We start from the raw sequence: 26,441 nt of genomic DNA on the forward strand, positions 1-26,441 counted from the left end.
ATCTTAATCTGCTGAAGGGGCGAACTGGACAGCTTGTTAGTGTGCAATTGGGACATCTTAGCCACCCAGCAGGGAAAGTTTAGATTTGAAAATTGAAGAAAATGACAAACTGCCAAATATTTAACATGCAGTGTTTGTAGCTGCCAATGAAAGAGACAGAAATGGGATGAGAAGCGGAAGAGAAGAAAGAATAAAATGAAAGAGAAGGGACAGAGTGGTGCCAGGCTTCAAGTGTCACCAGAAATGGGCTAAATGAGCCCTGGGAAACAGGCCGGCTGCAAGAAAAATGGAAAATGAAAGAGAAAGTGAAAGAAGTGACAGACAACCAGGCAGGCTAGAAGAGGAAAAGCAGGACACTTGGAAGCATCCTTCACTTCCACATTTAATTTAAATTGAATCAGAGGAGGAGAACGCCAGACCACCGGAAGACCGGGCAGAAGAGAGAGTGTGTTAGAGATTAGTGGCGATAACGGCAGAGAAGGAGGGAGCGAGGGATAAGCATGCTGCGTGGTATTAGAGGCGTAAGCTCCGTCTGGTATTTTTAGTGTGGATGGTCCCTTAGTGACAGAAAGAGAGAACCACTGTGAAGACTGAGGAGGAGAAGAATACCAGAGAGGAAGAGGACACGACATGAGGAGGGATGGAGCTGAAGGAATAAGGCTGCTGTTGGAGGGAAAGGGGGGGAAGGGGAGGAGCTTGTGTGGCTCTGTCTGAGCTTGTTGTGACTATAAGAGTGTTTGTGAGTCACTGCCTCGCCTGGATAAGTGTGTGTACCTGTACTGTACAACACTGTCCACAGTACACATCCTGCAAGCATCAGGAGCTCGCTTTAACGTCCGCCCTTCCTCACCGCCTGGGTCCGGGTCACATGACCTGTCGGTGGATATTGTTTGACTCAGAGCTTTTAGCCAGAGCGGTGCAGACTCATTGCTTCCACACAGCTGAGATTATTCAAACCTGCGTTGGCGCTGTCTGGCACAGCTGAGCTATTTTAAGAGACGGCAAAGAACAAGCGAAGAGGCTTCATAAAAATGTGCGTTTAGTCTGTCAGCTGTGAGGACGCAAGCAGGACACTCTTTTATTTTTTTTTGTATTTGTTGGTTTTTTATTGCCGGGATGTGTAATCTTATGTCACATGTCGAATACCAGCCAGTTGAGAGCTAAAGAGCAGCTAGTGGGCTCTTATTAAGCACTCACCTGGATCTGAGCTTCAGCTGTGATCCAGGCCTGGCTCAGTTGGGCTCGTCATCTCATGGCTGTTACACGAACAGACTCGTGCACTAATGAGATGACTGATTCCACTCAAGCTGGTTTTCCTGTCAGTATTTAATTAAAGTCCACCTCAGCTCAAGTCCTGGCCTTCTCCTCAGTTTTCTTCTAGCTAGCAGGATTGTTTTTACAAAAGCCAGCTGTGAAGTTTGTGTGTGCATCTTTGGGGAAGGAAACCTGTGATATCAGTAAGCTGGTGGCACTGCTGGAAAGCAAAAGAATGCATGGGTGTTTGCAAAGCGTGGCAGAACAAGCCTTGATTGTATGAGTGCTTTTGTTTTCGAAACATTCAGGGAGTGGATTACATCATCCTAAATGGACGTGGCTGGAGCGAAAAAAGACATTTTTATTCTAAGAAATGACATCACTGTGGGACACATGCATATACTTCCCTTCTAAAAATTTCCTTTAAAGGAGTCAGCTTTACGAGAAACACAATTTGTCCCTCCAGGATTTTCCTTGAGAGGTTCCTGCGTACGCATTGAAGAGGAAAGGCAGAAATAAAAGAGAGAAAACAGAGGAGATGAACACGACAGCACCCCTGCAGCTCTGCAGAGCCACCGTCAGCTGCAGTCGGAGAACACACCGTCTGTTGTGGCCTGCAAACAGAGGGCGAGTGAGCTACAGAATAAGTGACACAGAGAGAGAGAGTCGTAGCTTAGTGAGGAAGTGAGATTAGGGAGTGAAGGAGGCTGTCCTTTTCATACTCAGGGGAGGAGCTGCCAGCTGACTTTGACACACACGTGTGTGAGAGCAACTGCGCTTGGGAAAGAGTGACTGTAGGCCGGAGACATGGCAGCGACGGCAGGGATCAAGGGAAGAGGGAACGGGTGAACCATAGAGAGGGGGAGAGAGCGGCGCTGAGACTGAAACTGGTGGTACCGTCCAGTGCGCTCCTGTCGGCCACGGCTTTCAGTTTCGGATACATGGGGACAGCTTGTTACCAAAAAGACGTCTCACTGCTATCATTATCTGACTTCTGTCTCGGATTATGCGTCACTGACATCAATTCAAGGTCTGAGTAGAGGCGGAGGAGTGAAACAGTAGAACATGTGGCCCGACTACAGGAATGAGTGTAACCTCAACGCTCACCTGTACTCGCTCATGTGCTGTGCAGGTCAGTGTGAGCCCCTACCTGTGTGTGTGTGTGTTTGTGTGTGTGTGTGTGTGTACAGTTCATGTCAACAGGGAAGCTGTAGAGTGTGTGCAGTGCATGTTTACATGTTGCAGAGAGTCTCCTGTGAGCACGTGTTTATGTGTGTGTTTGAACAGTTCCCATTTGTGCACATGCCGGTGACAGCAGTTATGCTAAAGGTTGTCTCTATTAATCATTGTTCGTCTGAACGCAAAGGGTGAAGTGTGTGCACTTCCTGTGTTTAGAGAGCCTGGAAGGGGGTGTGTACGGCTTAACAATGCACTCTGCTGTGCATGTGTGTTTGCCTTTCTGTGGCTGCCACTCACACATCTCCACATGTCTCTGGTTTTTAAATCCTATAACCCGCATATCTGGGATTACTAACCCCAGCTGCCACGCCTGGATGAACCTGATGAATCATTACACGATCATTAAGGACTTTAGGTTTGTAACCTAAGTTTTTCCTCTGGGTTAACAAGCCGGACTACCCGGGCAGGTTTGGGAATCAAGGCGTGTGGCAGTGGTGAAACTATTTTGCAAGAGATGTTGAAATTTGCGCTCTTTGCTGAGAGGCTCTTCCGTCTATGTAAACTCCTTAGAGGGGTCACTCTGTGCGAGTCTGGGTGGGTGTGTTTTTCAGGGTTTAGGGCATCTTTGACTTTTATCCAGTTGAGATGTTTGAACCTAAAGCCTAAATCAGACTTTCTCTTTTTGAAATCTCCACAATGCTGTCGGAGCTGTTCGACAGCATTGTGGAGGTCTGAGAGGGTGTGTGTGTCCCTGAGTGTGTGTTTGCATAGGTGTGGGTGTCAGACAGAGAGATAACAAGATGCTTAAGAAGGAAGTGATACTCTTTCCCCATGGTCGCGCTCTCACATGGTGGCAGCACGTAAACAGCAGATGAAGAAGTGAGGTACCTGGAGCAACCTTTTTTCTGATTGGCTGATGCAAATTCATTCAATATAGTAGAGGGAAAAAAACTCTTCAGCTCTAATTTGTTCTCATATGATAAAGTATAATATATAAAATTAATGTAAGCATATTTTTATCTCTTTATATGGGAATTGTTTCTACTTAATTACTTTATTTCATTCCCTAATTTCTTGGTAGATTAGCTTCATCCATCTGGTCTCGTTGTTGTTTTCGGAATAAGGCGGACGTAATCAACCAGTAGTTACCGAGCAGAAACTTATAAAATGTTTTGTTTGTTTTTTTAAAATGAGAAGAGTGGGATGCAAGAAAGATGCTAAAATGTATTAATAAATAAAAAGGAAAGAAAGAAAAAGATTAACACAGAAATATCAGTTCATCGGTGATTCCCATTTTTAATATTTTAAAACTTGAAACTACTTTCTACTTTTAACTTTGACCAGAATTATAATGGATTTTTAAATTCTACATTCACATGTATCCAAATCCATGTGAACTGAAAGGATGTGGTGCTGTTTTTCCATCAGGAAGTCAGATATTTAACTGAAAGGCGGGAAGGGTCTGTGTTTCCTCCCAGACAGGCTGATATGAACAGAGGAAAGCTGAAGAGGCTCCGCGAGTCCGTATAAAAACCAGGAGGCTGTGGTTGCGGTGAGGAGATAATGAGTTGTGGGTCAGCATCAGGCTCTATTCCTGGTCTGGCTGCCTCACTCCTCTGGCCTGGGGAGGCCTGGAGCTGTGCCTGGCTGCAGGTCACACAGAAAGAGACTGAATCAGAGAGGCGGAAAAACCTCTGCAGAAATGTAACGAAGAGAGAAGGAAGCATAAAGTTTGCACTCAAAAATAACAAGTGGGGCAGAAAAGTGAAATGTTTTTTGAGCATCAGGAAAACATCTTATTTTATTAAGGGTGATGTAATCCAGATAAAATATGCAGTAAAGATGTTGCAATCATGTTCGTGGACGTTTAACGAGGCTCTTATCAACAGGACCTCCAGCTGTTCTCCATGAACTTGAAGACTGAGTCCTTTTGTTCGGTTCCATGTGCAGCTTTATAAAATGAGTGTGTGTAACCAAAAGCCACTACCAGTTTGACTGTGGGAGGTTTGAGCAGCACCTGCTTGTCATCCCATTGACAAAATTCAGATTGAAATTAAAGTATTCAGTCATTTAACAGAAGATTTTCGTTTTTTGTATAAAACACATAATCATTGCAGACACAAACACAGTGTGACCTCTTCATCTACGTAATGCACTAAATAATCGCAGTGGCTGCAGCATCTTTGCAAGATTTGGATTATGTAATTTACCTCTCTCTCTTTCTCTCCTTTTATTTCTCTTTGTGCAGATGAGCGGGACAGGGTGCAGAAGAAAACCTTCACAAAATGGGTCAACAAACATCTCATCAAGGTATGTATCACTAACTTTTACTGCTGGGATTGCTCAGCTGGGATTTCCAGGTTATTTTTGAATGAATGGTAATAGTTCTGAGAAAAGATCTTCAATAGAAATCACACTATAAATTGTAACAACTTACATCAATCACGTTTCAATGGTTGTTTGTGTACTGTGTATGAAATTAGTGCTCCGCACTCTGACCTCGTGTACCATCCCAGACAACATTTATTTGATAATCAATGAAGTGAGCAGTCTCGGGTCATAAAGCAGCTGGACTGTACATCTTCAGTCCAGCGGGAGCAGAGTAATAGCTTCAGAAAAAGCTCCTCTAGATGTTCCGCCTGATTTACTCCTTCTGAAATTGTCCTGCAGCTCTTCATCTCGTTCTCACGTTTCCTGTCTTCTGGCATAAAACTAACAATATATATTTTTTCCACTAAGACTTCCTGCTGGTCCCATTCTTCTCCATCCTTTTATCTGAGCTGTCAGTGCTGTTGCATCAGGCTGGTGTGTAATGATCAGCGTTAATGTGACTGTGCGAGCGGCACTGCTCCATCGATGGATGAGCATCTGTCTGCATCATTTAGCCCCTGTTTTATCACCGTTAGCGGCTCTGAAACTACAGCTTGTTAAATGCCTTCCCTCCCTAATGTTTAACAGAGAAAACACAGTTGAGAATGAACTGAACAAGAGTCCTAAATGAATATTTGAATGCGGTTGTGTATTTACAAATGCTTAGAGGAAGGCAGATATTTAATTATTTATGGCTAAGTTTTTGAATATGTTTGTTGATTTTTAGGGCATTAGAAAAAACATCCCATTTTAATAAATCTGAATGAGCAGCTGTGAGAGCCAACATTCATGTAAATGATATTCACTGTTCTTCTTTCACAATGCACAAACCAAGGTGCCATAACACCCTGGAGACTAAATCCTCCATGACTGGATGCCTGGAGACTTTCAGTCATGCTCAAATATGAAATTAAGCTGAACGTAAGACATTTGTCGCTTAAATATATATATATATATATATATATATATATATATATATATATATATATATATATATATATATATATATATATATATATATATATATATATATATATATATATTTATTTTTTTTTTAGTGTGTGTATATATATGTCTTTCTATAGGCCACAAACAGCTGCCCGTTCTGTCTGCATAGCATCACATCAGCGTTCATTCACACGGTTTCTGTCACATCCATAAAGTACAGTGTGTACGCCATGTGTCACACAGGCCGTAAGGAGAATGCAGAGCATTTCTGTCACATGACCCGGGCAGGGAAACGTCTGTCTGACCCCATAACTCTGGAGCAACTGTCGTCAGAGCTGCCCAGCCTGAAAATGTAACTCTGTATCAGCTGGCGCTGCCAGGCCAACGCCGACTGTGAATGTAGGTCAGAGATGAAGAGACAGAGCGGCCGCGAGAGATGTTAATGATTTTTTTTTTTCTTCTCTTTTTGAGAGCTCGAAATTCAGCTTATATTTTCTAATGGGAGGTCACGTCATCTGTGCAGTCATACAAGTTTAAAGTGTTGTTCAAATGTTGAATTAATCAGTTATTAACGTCACAGAGTATTAAACTGCCAATGTGAATGAGCCGGTTTTAGTTGAGCGATGATCCGGTCTGTCACATTTTCTTGAATCTTATCGGTTCATTTTAATCAGTGATGGTGTCTGCACAACAGTTTTGGTTTCAAAATAAGCTGAAACTCTATGTCGGGCCTTTAGGCAGAATTGATAATGAGTTGCAGCATCTCTGTTCTCTGTGACAGGAAAAATTACATTTATTTAGGCTGTTTGTTGTTTTGTTATTATCTGTTTTCTAATTCAGCGGTCCCCAACCTTTTTTGCGCCACGGACCGGTTTGTGCCCGACAATATTTTCACGGACCGGCCTTTAAGGTGTCGCGGATAAATACAACAAAATAAAACTAGTACCGGTACCGAAAAAAAGAAGATTTACTCATAACACACGTGAAAAGACCCAGGAAAATAGAGTTAACGAAAAAAAACCGATAACAAAATAACGCTAAAAACCCTTAAAACCATACATTTCACACCCGAGTCTCACCCTCGCGGCCCGGTACCAAATGAGTCACGTACTGGTCCGTGGCCCGGGGGTTGGGGACCACTGTTCTAATTGATCAAAACACATAATGACCGATTAATCAGTTGAAATGTGTATTTTTGTATGCTTGCACAGTGCGAGCCATTACATTGGACAGTTTATTTTGAGTTGTATTAGTAAAGTGAGTTCTGACTTATTGTTTTGGTGAATTTTGTTCAATCAAAACTTACCCATAAGGACGTAAGACCTAAGAAAATGTATTGGAAACAATGCTGTGCGCTTGAATAGACAGAAGTGTGAAATAGTTGTGTGCTTTGCGTCATATATCGACTCTCAGCCAGCACTGTTAAACCTACAAACCTCCGCCCTGTCAGCTGGGAGAAATGCAGAGAAAACAAGGCTGAGCGAGACAAAAGATGAAGAACGGAAGGCAGAATCAAAACTAAACTCTGGAGATAAAAACAAAGAGCCTGTTAAAGAAAAGATAAAGGGACGTTAGGTAGCATAATGGCTCTTCACTTCCTGTTTGTTGTTGATGTCTGTGTATGTGCGCCAAGTCTGGTTTATTTCTGGCTGCTGAGGTGTGCTCAGGTATTCTGGTGTATACAGTGCACACAGGGGCCAATGTAAACACTGTCCTCCAGGCTACCTGCTGGCATGCAGTGACACACTTTGACCCAGCAGTTTGTTGACACAGTGAAGACAAATACGGCAGCTATGGATTAAGAAGTCATGCAGTCTGTCTCCTGTCCATGTTAAGGGAAACTTAAGTTTTAACATCAGAAAAAACTACCCAAGAAGCTGCTGTCGGAGGAAGTCTCATTTCATACTTCCAAAGATATAAAGACGTTGGCTGAAACTGGTAATTGACTGGCACTTGGTGCTTTTCTATTCTTAATGTGCACTCAGAGTGGAAAAAAAGAGCTTTATTTTACAACTTTTAATTTACCAATCGTACACGTGTGTTTAGTTTCTTGCAGAAAAAACACTTAAGCATGCTGATTGGAGGAGCAGGGGTCAAACTACCAACCCTCTAACTCCTGAACTAGAGTACAAATTCTAGACACATGTTTTAGAAGAATGGATTAAAAAAACTGTTTATCTGTTACTAGGGTTGAAAGGTTGAGAAGAGGACTTGTGTAGTTTACTTAAAACGTAAAATATGAGGTCCTGAGGCGACAGATGTTGTGTTTCATGGACTCAAACATAGCAGCAAGCTTGTTTATGCTTCTCTCAAAAAAACTTTGGGCTCATCACTCATCGATTAGTGCAGTGTGTCGTCACCCACTCAAATCTCTGTCTGAGCTTGAAGAAAACACTGAAATGATCACGGACTGCGCCCAAGGCAAAGACTGAACTGCCACCTTATAGCACAGGTTATCCATTTCTGTGACCCTTGTGTGGCAACACACGGATTTTGTTTGTTTTGGCTGATCATGCAAGTCCTATCACATTAAACGGCATGTCAGTCCACGAAACACGTTTATAACTGGCATCAAATAATTTCCATCATCTATTCTGTTGTCTTACTATAGCTTTCAATCCAAATGTATCCAAATGTGACAAAATGCTGTTTGAACTGATAGGTCTTGTATTTTTGTCCAAAATCAGTGTGACCTACATTTGTGTTCACTGTGCCGGAAGCTCCAGGTGCTGTCAGGCAGCCTGGGGTATTTTAACATTGGCTCTGTATGACAGTATGCTTTAGTGCCAGAAGCATCTGCTGTCACTGCACATCAGGCACAGCTGGCTTAGGGAGCGGCGTCCCTTAAAACAGCTGATCAAAAGATCAATTTGGGTTTAAATTGCAGTTTTAAATTCAGTGACAGTGGCATAGCGCTGAGCTCTGTTGCATCTTATAGCAGCTAATTTCATTTTCAATGAGAAGTAATTCCAACAATGTGAATAGTTTTACATTTTAGCCCAAAAAGTCAGGCTGAATGTTCATTTTTTTATCCACTAATTGCTGAGACTTTGTTTTAAAATATTTTCTGAGCTCATACGGTCAACAGCACCTTCAATGACTCTGTGGAGCTGAACTCAAATAATGTCTTTGTTTCCCCTGACAAACAGAAGAACGAGGAACCGAATTTAAACTTTGTTAGCCAAGATTTGGTTCATGCACTGCTGTATTATAATATACAAAAGGCGGTTAAACTCAGTGTTAAGCTCAAAATAACAGTCCTTTCTGAGCAGAAGTCAATTTCAGATACAGATTTGTTGTAGTTATTTATGGTCTAAAAAGCTGCTGAAGAAGGTGAAGTTGTTGCAGTGTTGCTGCAGCAGCTAGCATGTCCATCTGAATTACTGAAAGTGACTGAAGGTATTAGGATGATGGTTTATTGGCAGTGACATGCAGAGCTTACAGTAAACTGAGGATGAGGGCTATGAACTGTGTGCCATGTTGAGCCTGTGACACACTCGGGCACTATTAGACAATAAACTGCACCTCATTTCCAGGCACTGGTGGATACACCATGTCTTCCTGTCATCTAATTAACACTCGTTACATCAGCGTGCCTCCGAAGCAGCTCGTGTCACCCTTCCACAGAGACGCGGAGGCAGCGAGAGGAGGGTGAGGAAGTGACACAGATGAGCGAGGGAGAGAAAAATAGACAGTGAAATGAGGTTTAGGAGAAGAGGTTATTGAGGACAAAGGGTGGAGTGCTGCTACTTCTGTGACTGCTGATTAAAACTGAAGCCCTCGGGGTATCTTATCTTTAACAAGAATGGGTGATAAGTTATGTAATGATACTCTGCATTAACTTAAAGGTGATGTTATTTATTTTAGATTATATCTTTATCATTTGTACCTGATTCGGTGAGTCTGCAGTCATGTTCCGGCAGCCTACTCTTGTGCCTGTCTTGCCCTCTTCTGGAAACACATGGCAGTGCATTTTCCAGGAATGCAGCAAACCCGAGTTCCTGCTGGTGCTGCGCGAAGCAGTAAAAATCCCTCTAATGCAGGTGGACGTTTGTCCTTGCTTACATAAGTGGGTCTGCATTTTTGAAGCACTTCGGTCGACCTTTGCCGCCTGCCAGTTTTTCTCACTTTCCTCGCTCTTTCTGATGAAGAACGCTCGCACTGAAATGTTTTATTTACAAAAGAAAAGCTTTTGTTCTTGTTTGGCTGTGCCTTTTAAGAGTCTGTCTAGTGCCTGTATTTCAAACTGGAGATTTAGAAAGGAGGTCTATGCTGGGGAAACAACCTAGTTTTAGACATGGTTAGTTCATGTCAGGTTCACGTCTGCTCGCTAAATTCTAATGTGCAGGGCAGGATGCCGTAATTAATATTTCACAGGTGAGAGACAAAGTTGCCACTTGTCTGTCTTTTAGAAACAGAAGCATCAAAGCAAAAATATGTAGATTTCATTCCATGTTGACAGTAATTACACTGTAAATTGTTACATCATTACAAAGTTTATCAGTGGCAGATGGGACTGTAAGTAAAACACTTTTAACCAATTTAAGAGCTAATAAACTGTATATGAAAGATGGATGCCTCATGACATCACCTGTTAGTTGATGGGATCCGCATTTAAAGCTTCAGCATTAGCATATTAGCAATCACAATGTTTTTTAATGCTGCTTTTTAATGCCGTTCAGCTGGGCACTTTAACGTGGGTATCTGTGGGGATTTGAGGCTCTAGAGGAACTGGACACCTGTTTTTGTTTCCTGCATTGAATTTTTTTTCTGCCTCGGAGGTTTCAGCATGGTGCAGCTGTCGTATTAGTCTCTTTTTTCCTCTTTCCCGTAAAGCTTTGCTCACTCTTCGCTGCTTGATCCAGTTTTCCCTCTCTGCTGAGCCTCAAACAGTCTCCGTTTGTCTGTCCGTCCATCCGTCCCACTGAGTGTCCCACTTTCACACAAAACCGCCACTGATGCTGATCGCTCTGCTCGGCCCGCTCGCTGAGTCACTGTGTCAGTGACCGCCAGCAGTGACGACCCGCTGCCACCCTGGTTTATTTCAAGGCAACATCATGGCAACGGAGACAAGAGGGCACAGCTGGTGCTTCATCTCTGTTGGCCAGGCAACCGCTGTCACCAGGCCTGTCAGCTGTGGGGCAATCGGCCTGACAGATGTCAACAGAGGACTGCAGTGTAAAATTAACTTTTTTTTTTTCTTTCTCCCTTTTCTTCCTCCTCCCTGTTCATTTCCTGTCTGTCCCTGCTCCCTCTCTCCTTCCTTTACATCCCTGCCTCTCTCTTAGGTGAGGAAGCACATCACAGACCTGTATGAGGACCTGAGAGATGGACACAACCTGATTTCCTTGCTGGAAGTCCTCTCTGGAGTCACCCTGGTAAGGGATTTTTATCTCTGACACACACATTCATCTCGTATCTCACTGCGATATTTTCCATCACGCACACGCTGTTGTTCCAATTCCAAGCATACAAATCCAGTGACTGTTATGTAAGCCGGTTTCACACATGACTTCTTGGGCAATTTTGGGACAATGATGTCGGGACATTGTCCTCAGTTTCCCTCCTGTTTTTGATGATGATGCAAGAATCTACGAGTCAGTCTCTGAATGGTCTAGTTGCAGACAGGTAGATTAATGTAAAGGGACTGCTGACTCAGGTCTGCAGGAGCACACGCACACAGGGGACAGTGTCACCTGACGACGTCACCTTCAGGACATCAGATCGGATTGAGGGAGACTGACAGCGCAACAGTCAGACATAATAAGTGTTTCATAGAGAAGAGGACAAACTGTGATGAGGCCATCACCATTTCCTCACTGTTGTAGAGTCTCACTGATTAGGGCTTTACCCACTGCCCTTTTTTTGAGCCTCAGAGCTGCTGTGGGGGCATTAAGTTGTATAATTTCCTAACTGCAACAAAATTAGCTTCAGCATAACTTTGGCATTTACCTGTAAAATTATTTCTTATAGAGAAAATTGGAAGCAGACGCAGGTCTTACTTTTCCCCCCTCACACTTTCCAAGGCCTCGCCCAATAAACACAACAGCAAGAGAGAGCTGTTCCTGTACCTGTAGAGCAAGATGTAACACAGAAGGAGGATACTGTCCATAGCTTCTTTGCTAGCCCTAATTTAATAATAAAAATCTGTTAGAGGTGTAAAAAGAGGCTAAAGTTAGCAGCGATGAGGTGAACTGAAGCATAATAATCACTTCTGTGATAGAGAGGGATGTTCAACAAGTAGGCTATCCAAATCAACTACATATGAAACAAATATTCAATACTAGACTATTTGTATGCAGGCTTAGCTGTGATGGAATTAGATATTAAAATTCCTGTTTTTCCATATCCAGACATTTCTGCCCGTGTGCATTTACAGGTGAACTTTCCAGGATGAAGTGCACTGCTTTTTTGCTTGTTTCATCTCTTAACCTTTGGTGTAGAGAGAGCTTAGTTGTTGCATCACACCAAACCACAGCTGTCACTGTGTCCTGGCGTCCGTGTCAAACCACCAGAGGTTAACACGACGGTTTCACGTGGTGTGCTGCAACTATTTGAGGTTCATGCATGAATGTGTAAAGAGTCATTGACTAAACAGTCCTACCACAGAGTTTGTTTTGTAGGCTTCAGTAGATGGACGTGGGCCTGTCAGCAGACGGATGTGCCCAGCTGATTTGAATTGTCTGTTTATGCTGAGTGATCCTTTTGAGCCATTTATATTCTTTCCTTAATTTACAGCTACTGAGCTTTTATGTTTCATCCTCATTCTGTTCTGTTATTCAGCCGTTCTCATCCTGCATCTCTTCTTCCTCTGTTTTTTTTTTTTTTTTCCCCCTTTCCTCTTCTTGTGCATTTCCACCCTTCTGTTACCATAGCAACAGAAGAGCGGCCCTCCATTGAAAAGGGCATACGCCTCGCGGGCCCCCCCTCTCATCTCGCTCGGAGGGGAGGATGAGGAGGAGGAAGGAGCTCAGGGAGTATGTTCGAACTCGAAGCCCTCTGCACCTCCACCCGCCACCGCTCACACTCTCACTCCTGACCTTTGACCCCTTCAGCTTCACCCTCTGCTCCCATAGGCGGAGCTGCGAGGCCGCATGAGAGTGCTGTGCCACTGACTTTTGACCTACAAAACTGTACATGGCACGAGTCAGTGCTGCATTACTGTGTCACTACAGGGCGTCGCCGTTTCTGTTGGGTGATAGCATCGATACTCCTAGTTAAATTTTCCACTTTCTTCTCTTTGACTGTTAGATTGATAAATATATAAATAAATATAAAACGAAATATCATAAACTTTCAAAAACAGCGTTATTAAAGTGTGTTTTCACTCAACAGATAGCTGCTATTTTGCATGTCACAGCAAAATGTAGCGTATGCGGAAGTGCCTGTACCTGCATTGTTTCTAATGGCCAGCAGGTGGCGGCGACTGTGATAGCAAAAAGAAGTCAGATTGTGTTGAAGTCTATGGGAAGGTTAGCCTACTTCTCATTGGATTTATGGGCACTGTAAACAATTTCCTGGTTAGTTTATGATGTCAGTCGATTGTTTTAAATCTTAGGGAAGACAAGATGATGATCATTTTCTAAATTATGGTCCGACTGAGAGTAAAATAGAAGATAAAAAGGAGTATGGTGCAGCGCGTGGTTGCCTCATGGTTAAGAACTCATTTTTGTAAGAAGTTTCTCTGTGAGATCCACACTGCATATGATACCTAGTTTTTAAAAAAAACTGCATCCATCTTTTATGTATAGCCTGTGATATGACACAAATATTTCTTACTTCTATTTAATTTATAAAGCAAATCTGTTTCCTTTGAAGAGTAAAGATGAAAATGATCAAAACTGAGTCCAGGAACTCAAATGTTACACAAATTGTGAATAATTATAAAACTAATTAAAAGTATTTCTTTCTCATTGGGCAAATGGTGTTAAATTCTGGGCGCATTATAAATTTTCCATTAGCAGTTGATTTATTTTAATTCCAGTTTTCCTCGTGATGTCTTTGTACTGGCCAGTAAATAAGCGCATCCCTGTTTAATCCTGATTGAATTTTACATACATTAGAAATGTAGCTTTGTACAGGTGGAAAAAAGGTAAAATGTAAGATTTATTATATGTCAGTTAAATAATACAAACACAGTAATGAATAAAGTGGAAAAAACTCTCCTCTCCTTTCAGTCTGTAATGATTAATCCTGAGTGAACCTTCTCTTTACCAGCACGGTGTGAACCATATCTGCATCCCGCACTTTACTCGTCTACTCCTTACAGCCAAAGTGTGTGTGTGTGATTGTGTGTGTGATTTTCTGTCTTTCTTTCTCTTAAACTCAGTCTTTTCTCCATCTGAACTTCAACTTGGATGTTTGTTTGTGAAAATCTGTTTACGATTAAAGAAAAGACGGTCTGATGTGAAGTCTGCATTTTTCATGCTAAACCAGCATGGTTTGAGCCTCCACAACGTTGGCATGTCTTTAACGGCTCCTGTTGAAGACAGCGCCCTCCAGAGGATCATTTCACGTCAATAAAACTGCTCTGTGTTTTGACCTCACTGCACTGTTGATTGAGATCGGCTTTATTTGCACTCACTGCTGCCTCCTTTGTGTTTTCTCTGTCTTGAAAAACACTGAATTTAATTTCCTGTTTCACCATCTTTACGATTCTTATCTCTGCTCTCTTGTTGCAGCCCAGAGAAAAGGGCCGAATGAGATTTCATCGACTACAGAATGTCCAAATAGCGCTGGACTTCCTCAAACAGAGACAGGTAAGCTCACATGTGGACACACACAGCATTTGTCTTCATCACCCTTCTGAATGATAAATATTTTTATTATTGGCTTGATAACCCTTTTATAAAACAGTACTGTCCTTAATTTGAGCACATGAGTTAATTCATTTCTATATAACAGCTGATCAGGGGAAAAAAGTAGTGTTCGATTCCAGGAAGAGACACAAGTCTTCTTTTAGGGTTAGCGGCTGAAAGTAGCTTCAGATATGCTTCAAATTGTCTCTTTTTTTGCAAAACTTAACATCAGTACATTCTACATACTAGTATATTCTCGCAGCACGACAGCTATCTTAAACCACTGGAAGGTTATTTTGAATTTTGAATAATTGTTTTTCCCTCACAAGTTTTTCTTCCGCTATTTATGCACAAATTTCGTCACGTTGCATCTTCATTAGCAGCTCAGAGAAACGGCACAGTGACAGACTCATCCCACGAGAGTACTGAACAAATGTCCATGCTAACTCTCAGTACATGAAAAACATGCAATTATCTTTGCTTTCACTGAGATAATGATTCAAAAGATCATTTCCCCACCCCACAGCTGACACGATCATGAATCTCCACTGTGCTCATGTGTCTACGTAGTAACATGGTTAGCTAATGTGTTACACATTAAGCTCTCAGGGGACACAAGTGGGATAGCTGCTGGTTTTAATGTCCCTTTTAATGCCATATATTTCAATAATAATGTATACCAAGGTAAAACTTCACCTTTGAACAGTGAAGTTCAAAGGTGTTTTAATGTATGTGGCAGCGCAGGCTTGAAGTAAAAATGGTTAACCTGCAGTGCCATATCTCCTCCTCGTGCTGTCTTATCACACAGCATCATCTTTTTTTATCTGCTCCTCTCTGCTTTCATCTTTTCCATTGTTTCCTTCCTCCCTCTCTTGCTGCCTCAAATTAATCTCTCACTGTTTTGCTGCCAAACTGCAGCTCTTCCTCCTCCTTATCTGAACAGTCCCCATCTTTCTTAAACCGCCTCCCTTGTCTCCATCTCATTCCCCAGAGAGAGGAGGACTGACCTTTTCTTCTTAGTTTCATCGCAGGTCTAATTATGCAGACCGGATAGCTGAGCTTAGGCGGAGCTACATGATTTAATAAGATCTCAGAGAGCTTTGTACAATTAATGAGCATGATAGGTGAAGGGGAGACTGTTCTTAATACTTGCAAGGAAAAAAGAATAAGTTATGTTTTCTCTTGTCTTGAATCCAGTCAGGTGCCTTTGTGTCAGAAACAAATACTCTGGTCTGTTTTCTAGGTCAAACTTGTGAATATCAGGAACGATGACATCACTGATGGGAACCCCAAACTGACATTAGGACTCATCTGGACCATCATCCTTCACTTCCAGGTCTGTGTCCTTCACTTGGCATCTTTGTTTCTGGCGCTCTGTGTTCTCCTCTGATTTGTAGCCGATGTGGTCAAACCAGCATCTGCAAAGTCCTTAAAGTCAGCATTAGAGGGACGTAATGGGCAGGAAGGCTTTAGAATGATGTAATACCACTAATTAATTACATAATAACCAAGTTATGGTTTGCATCATTACTGCTAACTGGGGTTTAAATGGATTGGTCCAAATATCGGCATTACTCTGAGTCAGGATTAGAGTTTTATTGCTGCCATGTTGAGCTTGGCTGGACATTTGCATCCTGGCAAACTGGTTTGTAGTTATGAAACTGAAGAATTGTTTGAGTGGTTAAAACAAAGTGTGTTTGTGTGTGTATTCATGGTCTGCTGTGGAATCTGATCAAGATGCATTCTGGGTATTAACTGCATTCTAGTTTTCTTTAGTGCCTCAGTAATCATCGAGCAGATTCATATACATTATATTGTTTTGCCCCAATCTGAACAAGGCCAGGTGCACTAAGGCTTATGTGTGACTTATGTATAACTGATGTTGTTGCCCTAAGTATATGTAAGCTCTGAGCCGGGCCTTGCCCGAGTGCTTCATCTTAAACCCAACATAAGGATTTACTTTGGAGCACACAAAGCAACATGTTAAGGTTCCATCAGGGCCCTTATCCTTTGCTATCTGTAATATTATGTCAAAGGTAGCTTCAAAGTTAGACCACGAGTCACTGTGTGAGAAGAAGCAATAAATAAATTGCAGTGTGTGCCCTTTTCTCTGGTGTTGGATCAGGAGTTGATGTTATTAGCTAATGATATATTTAGTTTTAGGGGTTAGTTCAAATCACAGATGTTTTACACTGAAGCAGTTTTGGCTAAGATTGCTAGACATTCTTTGCATTGCTATCAAAAACATTCAAAGTGAATATAAATGTCTAAAGTTTGGACCGCAGAGCTCAACAGTGTGCAACTCGTGACTGAATGTTGTCTCAAGGACAGCTTGTTTAGTCTAGACAGCCGGCTCTTGGGATCCTGACGTAGAATCATGTCCACCAAATGTTTCTGCACCAGTTTTGCCTGCAGACAGCGTTGTTCTCTATTAAATCATTACTGTGGGTTGCCTTGTACCGCTGGGCCCGAGTCATGCGTGACAACAAAGCTAGAAACCAAAGCAAGACTTTTGAAATCGATCAAAACTTTTTCCGTGTCCCTGTTTCTTATTTTCATGGCGTGGACTCAACTCTTTGCTTTTGTCATATTCAGTACTGGACAGAAAGGAGAAGCTGCAGTTGTCTCAGTCGGCCACTAGGTTGTGCTGTAATATGACCCTCAGCAGGGTGACATTGCCAGCTGGTTGCCATAGAAACAGCAATGCACGACACCCCTGCATGACTCAGCAAGACATCAATGAGTTTGGTAAAGAGATGAAGGGTGAAAGAGTGCTGGAGGACAGGACGGGGATGTGAAGCGGACTGCAGGAGCTCCGGACGGAAGAAATGAACGAGTGCTAAAAATGAATCAGTGGGAAGGAGGGAATTGGCTCACAGCAGCAGATAGTTTGAGTTTCAGGAGTTCAGCGAGTTCACTAGATGAGGACAGTTTTTAGAGCTGGTGTGGGAAACTCCAGTCACATGGCTCTGCTGCTGGACTCGGACTAGCTGGACTTGATTTAGTGCTTGTCAAATAAACAGAAAGTGTTACCACAAGGCCCTAGAAATTTCAAGGTTACCAATATTATAAAAACTATCCTAACAAAAGGAGACATGGGACGAAATGGATGCACATTAAAATGTTTTGCTTTGCGTAATTTTTTGTCTTCATAGAGCTGTTTTGGGGGGATTTTTTTTTTTTTAGATTTTAGACAGTTTCTTTTCCTACTGTTGGCTCTATGTGATGTCACTGAGAGCAGGTATAACACGGTCATTTTAGGCATGCAGTTCTAGATGTAAGCATAGAAGCCCCACCCACTTGCTGCTCAAACCTTCTGTTTGTGAGGAGCAGCCAATCGGAAGAAGTAGCCTTAAAGGGGGGGGGGGCTAATGCTCTTTGTTTCAGATGCAGGATGAACGGAGTGCTTGGAAGTAGCCTTAAAGGGGGAGGAGCTAATGCTTGATGCAGGATGAACTGAGTGCTTGCATCAAAACCCAATATGAGAAATGAAATCTGTGAGCCATGCAAAGCAACTTAATAGAGCTTAAGACAGAAAACAAAGAGCTGATATTAATTCTGCTTATGAATATCAAAATTTTGGAGGGGGGAAAATAAGCTCAACTCTGCCCTGAAGCTTCTTGCGTGGCCAGAGTGCACTATCAGGAGCATATCCCACGAAACAGCATTTACTGTAGAGGAGTGTTAATCATGGCAGCTGTTAAACAGTGACAGAGTAGGTAGGAGGTTTAGCCTAATGTTGCTCAGTCCTTAGGCTCAATTAAAGCCAAGAAATCAGATCATAATGTACAACAGTTACAAAAAATATCTTCATGCAAGGATTGAGATGGTTTTTTAATGAGCCACTCATCATAACAACATGAAAACAGAAAATGAAAGAAGTGTGGTCCACAGAAGGGAAATGTGTAACGTTTACATTATTTCCACTGGTCGTTTTGGACTGATGATGATTATAATGAAGATGAAGAAGTCGTTTTTGGAAAGAAGCCCTGCAGGTCTTTGAGACCAGGACGTGTGCAAATGAGTGACTCAGCACATCGGCTAATTATAGGAACTCTCACCGGGCTATCATTTTAGCAATTAGCAATTTAAGTTACTTTACTAGCACATACAAGATACAAATGAGCCTCAGTCTGTTTTATCTCAGAAAACCTCAACTGTCCAGCTTTAGACACATCTTCTCAGTGTTTATACGCTAATGTGTGGCTTCCTTTTTGTTCTCTTGAATGTCCAGATGAGGACTTTGTTAGTCCTTCTTCTCTGAGATGGGGATAAAAGTTTTTTTTTTAACTTGTTTTCTCATATCTGTTGTACTGGGATTGTAGAAACATCCAAAAACACCTCTTAAACAATTATCAACAGAAAATGATCCTAAAACTAATTATTAGAATTTCTGATTTGCACTAGTGAGTCTTGGTTGTAGTTACCCTGCCAGACCACTAGATGTCACAGTTAAGCTCCGTATCGCAGATGGTTGTGTTTGTTATGGATCCTCCTCCAGCTGCACTGTGTCTGGCTGTGATTGGCCAAAGCAGCTTTGTGTGACTGCCAGTGAGTTCATTTTCAAGAAATTTTTAGTTTCATTGCCCTGCTACAAGACAGGTGAGCAAGCGGGCTCAGTTTGTTGTGTCCTCAGAGGTAGTCATGGTTTTATTGAACAGGTTGATCACCATTTGTGTCGGATAAATCTGACGGCCGTGTGAGCTGCAGTTTAATTCTCTAAAGTAAAAAATGATCTTCTGTTGGTTTAAAAGGGCTTGCATAGCTCCTGGCTTGACCCATCTATTTACATTATTCTGATTATTATTCTGATTGTTCTGTGCAATCATAATAATAATACACAAGCTGACATTTAGAGTTTCAGAATACCAAAGAAAGGGATTTGGGCAAAATCGTCAACACAAAAATCTCTTTGTCTCTTTAGCTGTGCTTTGCAGCATAATGTGGCAACAGCTGGTCACGAGTCTTCCAGTATTTTATAAACATTTATCATTAAGGGTCAACATCTTAAAACATCTTCAAATCTCTGTTTAAGAGGGCGTCATCGTCTAAAGAGCTGCTAAATATATTATTAGAGCTTCTGAGATTTGTATGTAAAGCTGGGTTCAGCAGGCAACGCTTGCGGCCTGAGATTTCCAGGGCTCACGATGGCATGTCGCCACCACGAAGGGATGAAAGCCTCTGGGACTTGATTAGTGCTTTCCTCCTATTGGTTCATGAATTTTCCATGTGCGTTTGTGTGTTCGCTTATGCTTGTGGTTAATGAGTGAAGATGGATTACCGCTGGCCTCACCGCCACTCGGGAGTATTGCATTTTTGGAGGTCTCCATCCATATGTGTCTCTGTGAAAGCATTCACCATAGATCAGGCGAATGTTGTGTGTTCAGACGTCTGCAGTGTTGGTGCCAGTGACTGATGAATCTTTCTCCTGCAGAGTTATTGCCATGCTGTACTGTACAGAATCACGTGCATAAGCGGTTTTATTCAACTTATGTGGAGAGATGGTGGGTGGAAGTGGCCTATAGAGGCTTAAAAACTGTAGGTGGGGGGGATAAATGTGTGCGTTTGAATTAGAGCGATTGATGACTGTTTTGGGTTGGAAATATGGATCCGATTTCAGTGGAATTTTATATTGAGGGCTAACGCTGAGTATTTTCTGTCAGTTATAAAATAAGATGCATATCGAAATTTCCCAAAACTCCAAAAATACATCTGATAATCAAAGAGATTAAAGCTGTTGCAGTCTGTGTGTGCACGTTTTTCGTTGCTGAAACAATCATTTGTGTCAAAGCATTAACTGTTTATGGGTTTTAACAGCCAGATTGAAAAGGAGGATTTTCCAGCAAATCCACTGGATTAACTGCCCTTTAAATCCAGGTACTTCATCACTTTAATGCAAAAATGCTGCAGCTTCCATATGGCTGTAATTGTGCACAGACTGACCTGATACAGCTATTGATATTGAAGGCTTTGCTCGGTCTGAATTGTGCAGAAGTATCTCTGTTATCAGTCTGTGCCTCCATTTCACTCCCCTCTTGGATTTTGCTTCCTCCCTGCATCCTTATCGTTCTCTCTTTTTTAGCTCTCCCCTGATTCCTTTAAATTTCTCTCCTCACTCCTTCCCTCTTCCCCTTCTATGACATTTTTCCCACACCATTCATAACCTGTAGCTTCACAGGCAGGTGGAGATTGAAGGGAATAGATGGAGAGAGAGAAATTGAAATGCTTACCAGCTCCTCATTTATTATCACAGATGCGACTGTCTGATTCCGATTTGATTTCTCTCCTGTCTGCCTGGATGGCTGTTTTTTGTCTCTGTCCCTGTTGCAGCCTGTCATTCAGGAAAGCTTTTGGGTCAAGTGTGTGTGTGTGTGTGTGTGTGTGTGTGTGTGTGTCTGTGTGTGTGTGTTTGTAGCATGGAAAGCTGCTCACTAACAGCCAAGAGAGAGAGCTAGAGAGAGAGAGAGAGAGAGAGTGACGGGAGTAACGAGGAAGCGGATAGGAGGAGGAGGAGAGCCAAGGAGGGAGGGGTGGACTGTGAGAGTGAGAGATCGCGCAGAAGAGAGTGTGAAGCTGCAGCAGCCGGGAGATAAAAGCTTTTCTCTCCCTCTGTCGGTGTCTGCCAGCGAAGGATAAAGCGGAGGAGCAGAGGCAGTCGAGGGAGAGACCGATCCAGGCTGCCTGCTGTCACTGGAGCTCCCGGCTTCCCCTGATCAGCAGGCCTCAGACCACAAATACACAGCAGGACAAGACACACTCGTGGACACGTATGCAGAAAGAGCTCACACAGCTGACCGGGGGGACCGCCCAACCTGGCGGGCACTAAACATACATTCGTACTCCCTTTTGGACAGTTGCTCCACGGTATCAATCGGATCAGTCCAGCCATGCTTGTCTGAGGGAGCCACAGTTTCATTTTAACTGGAGACGCCCTGTGTTTCTTTTTTTTCCTCTCCCCTCTTGTCGGTCTTTTAAGGGGACATGGGCTGCGTACTCTTTTGTCCTAACCTCTGGCGCTGTGCTGTGTGATGTTTGGGACTGCCCTTTACTGGATGCTATATCCCTCTGGCTCTCTTCCAGGTGCAGTACACATCTGCACATGAACTAGGTCCGCTACTAGATCTTGATCTTTGCAAGACCTCACCTAAGCCGACAGAGGACCCACGTCTTCTTCAGCCTCAGAGTGCAAGCTCCACTTCCCACACCACATGCCTAAATTCTAATTAGACCTGGTGGATGTGAGAAGCTATTAAAAGGAGAAAAAGGCACCCGAGAGGAGAAACAGTGAGAGGCTTTTTAGTTTTTTAGGGTAAGACCTGATCTAAATACCCCCAACCATTACTCCTGCAAAGTGTGGATGGTGTCAGGCTGTTGCATCGTCGCACTGCACCACCTGATGAAGGGGACGCTTGGCAGACTGACAGCAGGACACAGCAGCATGATTGGATAGTACTGAAGCACAAGTCAACTTTGATCCTCGGGGAATCTAACATCAATTGGGGACAGTCTGTGCCCAGGTATTCAAAGCAGAGATAGACACGATGCTGAGCTGTCTGGGGAGCTCAAGGTGGAGTCTGCCTGTATTTGTCTGCTTCCAGATTTAGACAGATGCTCTGCTGAGGCTAACAGCTGCATTTACATTGGTCACCCCAGATAATCACTAGAAAAACTGTCAACTTTCCTGCCAATCCTGTCAGTAGGAGAAATTAATGCCAGCAGTTTTGAATCCTGACATATTGACAGCAGCAGCTCGAGGTGTGGATGTTGAACAGACACATGGCAGAAGGATTGACACATCATGTGAGAAACCAGCTCATTGAACAGCGTAAGTCGTGGGAGGATGACGAGAAGCATCGAGGCGGAAGCTGATGCTCTGATTTGAGTATTTAGGAAGCTGTCAGTGTATTGGCTGATTCTTCCTGCAATCTGCAGTGGCATTGGCTGACTACACACTCTGTCCGCCACAACCAGTCTGGACAGTGCGCTGCCTCGACAGAATGAGACTCTGAGCGTGCCATTACTACGAGGGATATCGACAGTATCACCATTAATACTGCTTCCGCTAGGAGCAAATTGACGGGATTCCCACTGATCTTACTTCTCTTATCTTGCACTGTATCAACATTACCAGGGAAGGAGAGGGCATCATTAATTCATGAGCTCAGATAGATACTAGAGCTCCTGGATAACACCAGCACCTGTACCTGACATTAAATCTGTTTTTGGGTTGTTGATGATGGAAGTATCGCGGTGAAACTGAAGCTGACGAAAGTGTTTTTCCTCACATCATCTCTTATATTTCGAATCACAACACTGAACTGAGAAGTGAGATGAGACCCAGAAATTCTGCCATTCTTTTGCTTGTCACCTGCAGGTGCATACAGTGTGTGTGAGACCTCTGGATTATCACTAATGGGCTGAGCAGCACTGGACTGTACTATATTTTTCTCTCTCCAGCAACTCATCATCCTGCCTGACAGCTTCCCTTACACCAGGTTATAGCTCACCTGCCAGAGGACCCGTGATAAATCAGACATCTGACCCAAACTGAATTTATTTTCCTCTCTCGTGTGGCTCTGCTGACACAACTGTGTCCTCATGTCCTTGACTCCGACCACAAGTCTTTTCAGATTGAGAAAACAGGAAGAGTAAACCTGTGTTCTTAGAGAGTGAGTGTCTGGCGACTACACTACCCGAGTCTGAGTCAGGACAGGCAGAGGAAAGATAAAGGACGCCGAGGTCCTTTGACACAACAGCCTGCCACGTGATTGGACCAATAACTGCCTGAGGAAAAGACTGACTTTTTCTCTTCTTCCACCTTTATTTTCAACGGGTTAAATTTAAGACAGTGCCACAGAAAATGGAGCAAAGCCTCCTCGTCTTAACTTGAAACTACCCTCATAGGTCAGATTAACGAGGGAGCCTTACAGTTCCTCTTTTTGTAAACAAGTGGAATAAACCTAAATGAGCATCACTTTAGGTCTTATAAAATAACTGCCTTTCTTTTTTTTTTCTACGCTCTTCTTCATCGACATTGAAGTCATGGGGAACTCCATGGGCTGTGTTCGGCCTCCTCGGGAGGGAGAGCTTGGTGGAGCCCCCCCACTTTCACCAAAGAAGCGTCTGCGTTTCAGACGTAAGCACAAGGGCAAGAAGACCAGGAAAGGCGAGGCAGAGCTAGAGGACAGTGAGCGGCAGAGAAGCCTCGAGCCTGATGAAAAAGAGGAGGAGGAGGAGGAAGACGAGGAGGAAAAAGCTGCTGTCAGAGAAACATTTGGTTCAGATTTTAACAGCAGAGCTAGGACTCAAATATCAGTGCCTGATACACATTATTCCAAAACGAATCCCCACAGCAATACTCTTTCCCCCGGCTCTGTGAGCACCAGCGCTGGGGGGCTTTTGGGCAACATATTACTTGAAGGGACCCCCAAACCCAGCCCAGCCTGGAAAGGGGTCTTCTGCTTTCCAGGGGAGGAAGACACCGTCAGTGCAATCATAGATGTCTCCAGTATCCCGAGCCAAACCACCACTACCACCCCAGTCAACACAGCCCCAGCTCTGGGGAGCACCACTCCGGGCGGAGGGAGGGTCTATCGTGTTAGGGAGAAAGTCCAAGGGGTCCTGGAGAAGCCTTGGATACTCCGGCAGAAGAAGGAGAAAAAAGACAAGGGCAGGAGAGAGGATAAAAATGAAAGGGAGCATGGAGGGGAAAAAGGTGGAGGAGAAGGGGCTGTACAGGTGGTGAAGACGCCTTCAGACAGGGACAGAAAAGGTGTGGTCCACATCAAGGAGGTGGACGGTAAACTCTGTGTGGTGAGGACGGTGTACCCCAGTGACTATGGCTCTCCAGTGTGGAGGGGTGAAAGTGATGGAGAGGTGGAGGTCCACAAAGAGTCTCCAACGCCATCTCCAGTTACAGAGAATATTCTCAAAGTCCAACTGTCTGAGCAGGACAAAAGCAGAACCAAAATATCTGCAGGGGATTTCCCCACGTCCTCAAGCTACTTGCAGATTCAGGAGACGTCGGCTGTCAAAGGATTTCGATTGGACTCTCCAGCGTGGGCACAAGAGAGGGCGTCTCTTTTGGAGTCAGGCTATGCCAGCGACCTGCCGCTGACCTCTCCGGAAACAGCGGGCACCACTCCCAGTCAGACAGACTGGGGAGGGCTGACCAGCAGCTCGTCCGAGAGGCTGGACTCCATGATTGAGAGCCCGCTGTCCCTACAGCATCAGGCAACTAGGAAATGCCTGCCACAGGTTTGTGTCCTGACCACAATCCAAATCCTCAAGCCAAGAAAAACAAAGATCCGAGACAGCTAGTGTGAACAAGAGTTTCATACATGTGCAAATACCATCCTTGGTAGTGCAGGGTTTCAGGAAGGCAGGATGACTGATCCAAAGGTGCAAAAAGTACAGAGCCCCTACATTAAGAAGTTAGCAGATTAAGGAAACATGCTCACTAATTAGATCATAATTATTATATTGGTTTTAAAGTATCAGAATTTGTCAGATATTTCACAGACTAACAGTAATTTATGTAAACACTGTTAGTTTTAGCCCTAATTGTGACATCTACTGTGTCCGAACTTCCCACCGCTCCTAAGGAAAAGGGAATAGTTTTACTTTTGGACTCTAGTCACTGACCGCAGATGTTTGCTTCCAGGACTGAGCAGTGTTTTTGAGTTGAACAGCATTTTTCAAACTGGTGTTCTGTAGCGCTAAGAGAGCCATTTACAGCACTTGATATCTTTCTTTCCTTTTTTTTAAGGGTGCTTTTGTTGTCATGTGTGCACCATGTTTGCAGCCGTGAAGGTTTATGTGTGCGCGCCGTTATCGGCTCTAGAAAAGCACTATAAGTCTCTCCGTTCTTTCCGCCTTTGTTCCTGCAGCCTAATCAGCGCAGCACAGACTGTGCCCCTCAGTCTCAGGATCCGTCTCTGCGCCCTCCCTTTCTTATTTTTCTCACAGCACACATACTCGCTCATTGCTGACGTCTGTCAGAGTGTGAGAGGCGCACAAGCTGTGTGTGTGTGTGTGAGACAGAGAAGGAGGGTCATTGCTTCAAATGACAGGGTTTCCTCTTAATGTAAACTGAAACTTGTCATTTTAAATAGCACACAGCACATCTGTGTTTGGGTCTAGCTCCAATGATTTTAGCTGGAAGCGGTTATTCAGGGTTAATCAGAAAAGTGAGATCAGTTAACTTCAGCTTCATTGAAATATTAGATGTCCACGCTTTTATCATATCATTTTGTAATTTCTAGACTCGCTCTTTCCTACCAGCATGTCTAACTATTGTTTATGAGGTTTAAATGCAGCGGTTAATAAAATGCAAGTTGTATTCCTCAATCAGTTAAACTTTGAATGCACTGGTCTAAAATTTTGCCCGTTCATATCCTCAGTTGTTTGATTACTGCCCACAGCTTGTGGCTGGAGCACAGAGCAGGACCATAGTGGGACCAGTGAATCACCCTGGAGGGGTTCAGAGATCTGACTATCATGTCTCTAAGAGGAGGTGTTTCATTTTGTCCAACTGAGCGGAAGCTCCAGGGTAGACCCAAGGCACTCTGATGAGATTAAGTCTCTTAGCTGGTTTGGGAACTCCTTGGCGTTCCCCCAGAATAGCTGAAGGAGGTGGCTGGGGAGAGGAAGGTCTGGGCACCTCTGCTTTGTCTGCTGACTCCACCCAGATAAGCAGTAGAAAATGTGTGGCTGGAACTTTAATTTCAGTCAGTTCCTAATATGCATCTTACTCAGTATTGGCTGGGTAAGAGACTTTGGGGACAGGCTTTTTCCTGCCTACAGGAAGTTTTGGCACCTCATTAAAGAAGTTTTAACCAGAGCCAGAGAAAAATCCAAAGCAGTGAAATAAATTGTATTTTTTTAACCAGT

At 43.4% G+C, this 26,441-nt stretch overlaps 2 protein-coding genes across 9 annotated transcripts in view; both read left to right on the forward strand.

Annotated features, from left to right (window-relative positions):
- The window catches only part of macf1a (microtubule actin crosslinking factor 1a), a 233,685-nt gene that overhangs the window by 93,841 nt on the left and 113,403 nt on the right, over positions 1–26,441 (forward strand). For 6 of the 8 annotated variants that reach the window (XM_080863451.1, XM_080863454.1, XM_080863452.1 and 3 more), the window contains 5 exons: positions 4,682–4,743; positions 11,040–11,129; positions 12,627–12,728; positions 14,433–14,510; positions 15,793–15,885. In XM_080863451.1, the coding sequence (XP_080719577.1) occupies positions 4,682–4,743; positions 11,040–11,129; positions 12,627–12,728; positions 14,433–14,510; positions 15,793–15,885 (425 nt within the window). Of the gene's footprint in view, positions 1–2,085; positions 2,387–4,681; positions 4,744–11,039; positions 11,130–12,626; positions 12,729–14,432; positions 14,511–15,792; positions 15,886–26,441 lie in introns of those variants that run through there. The other 2 variants (XM_080863456.1, XM_080863453.1) reach the window with 2 other exon arrangements.
- Positions 22,785–24,869, forward strand: LOC308385160 (uncharacterized protein; the record flags this gene model as incomplete). Its single annotated transcript, XM_080863942.1, has 1 exon — positions 22,785–24,869. Exon 1 carries the CDS (start codon positions 23,592–23,594, stop codon positions 24,867–24,869), a length of 1,278 nt encoding a protein of 425 aa, XP_080720068.1. The 5' UTR covers positions 22,785–23,591.

This window comes from Rhamphochromis sp. 'chilingali' (assembly GCF_963969265.1).
Source record: "Rhamphochromis sp. 'chilingali' genome assembly, chromosome: 17".
Classification (NCBI taxonomy): Eukaryota; Metazoa; Chordata; class Actinopteri; order Cichliformes; family Cichlidae; genus Rhamphochromis; species Rhamphochromis sp. 'chilingali'.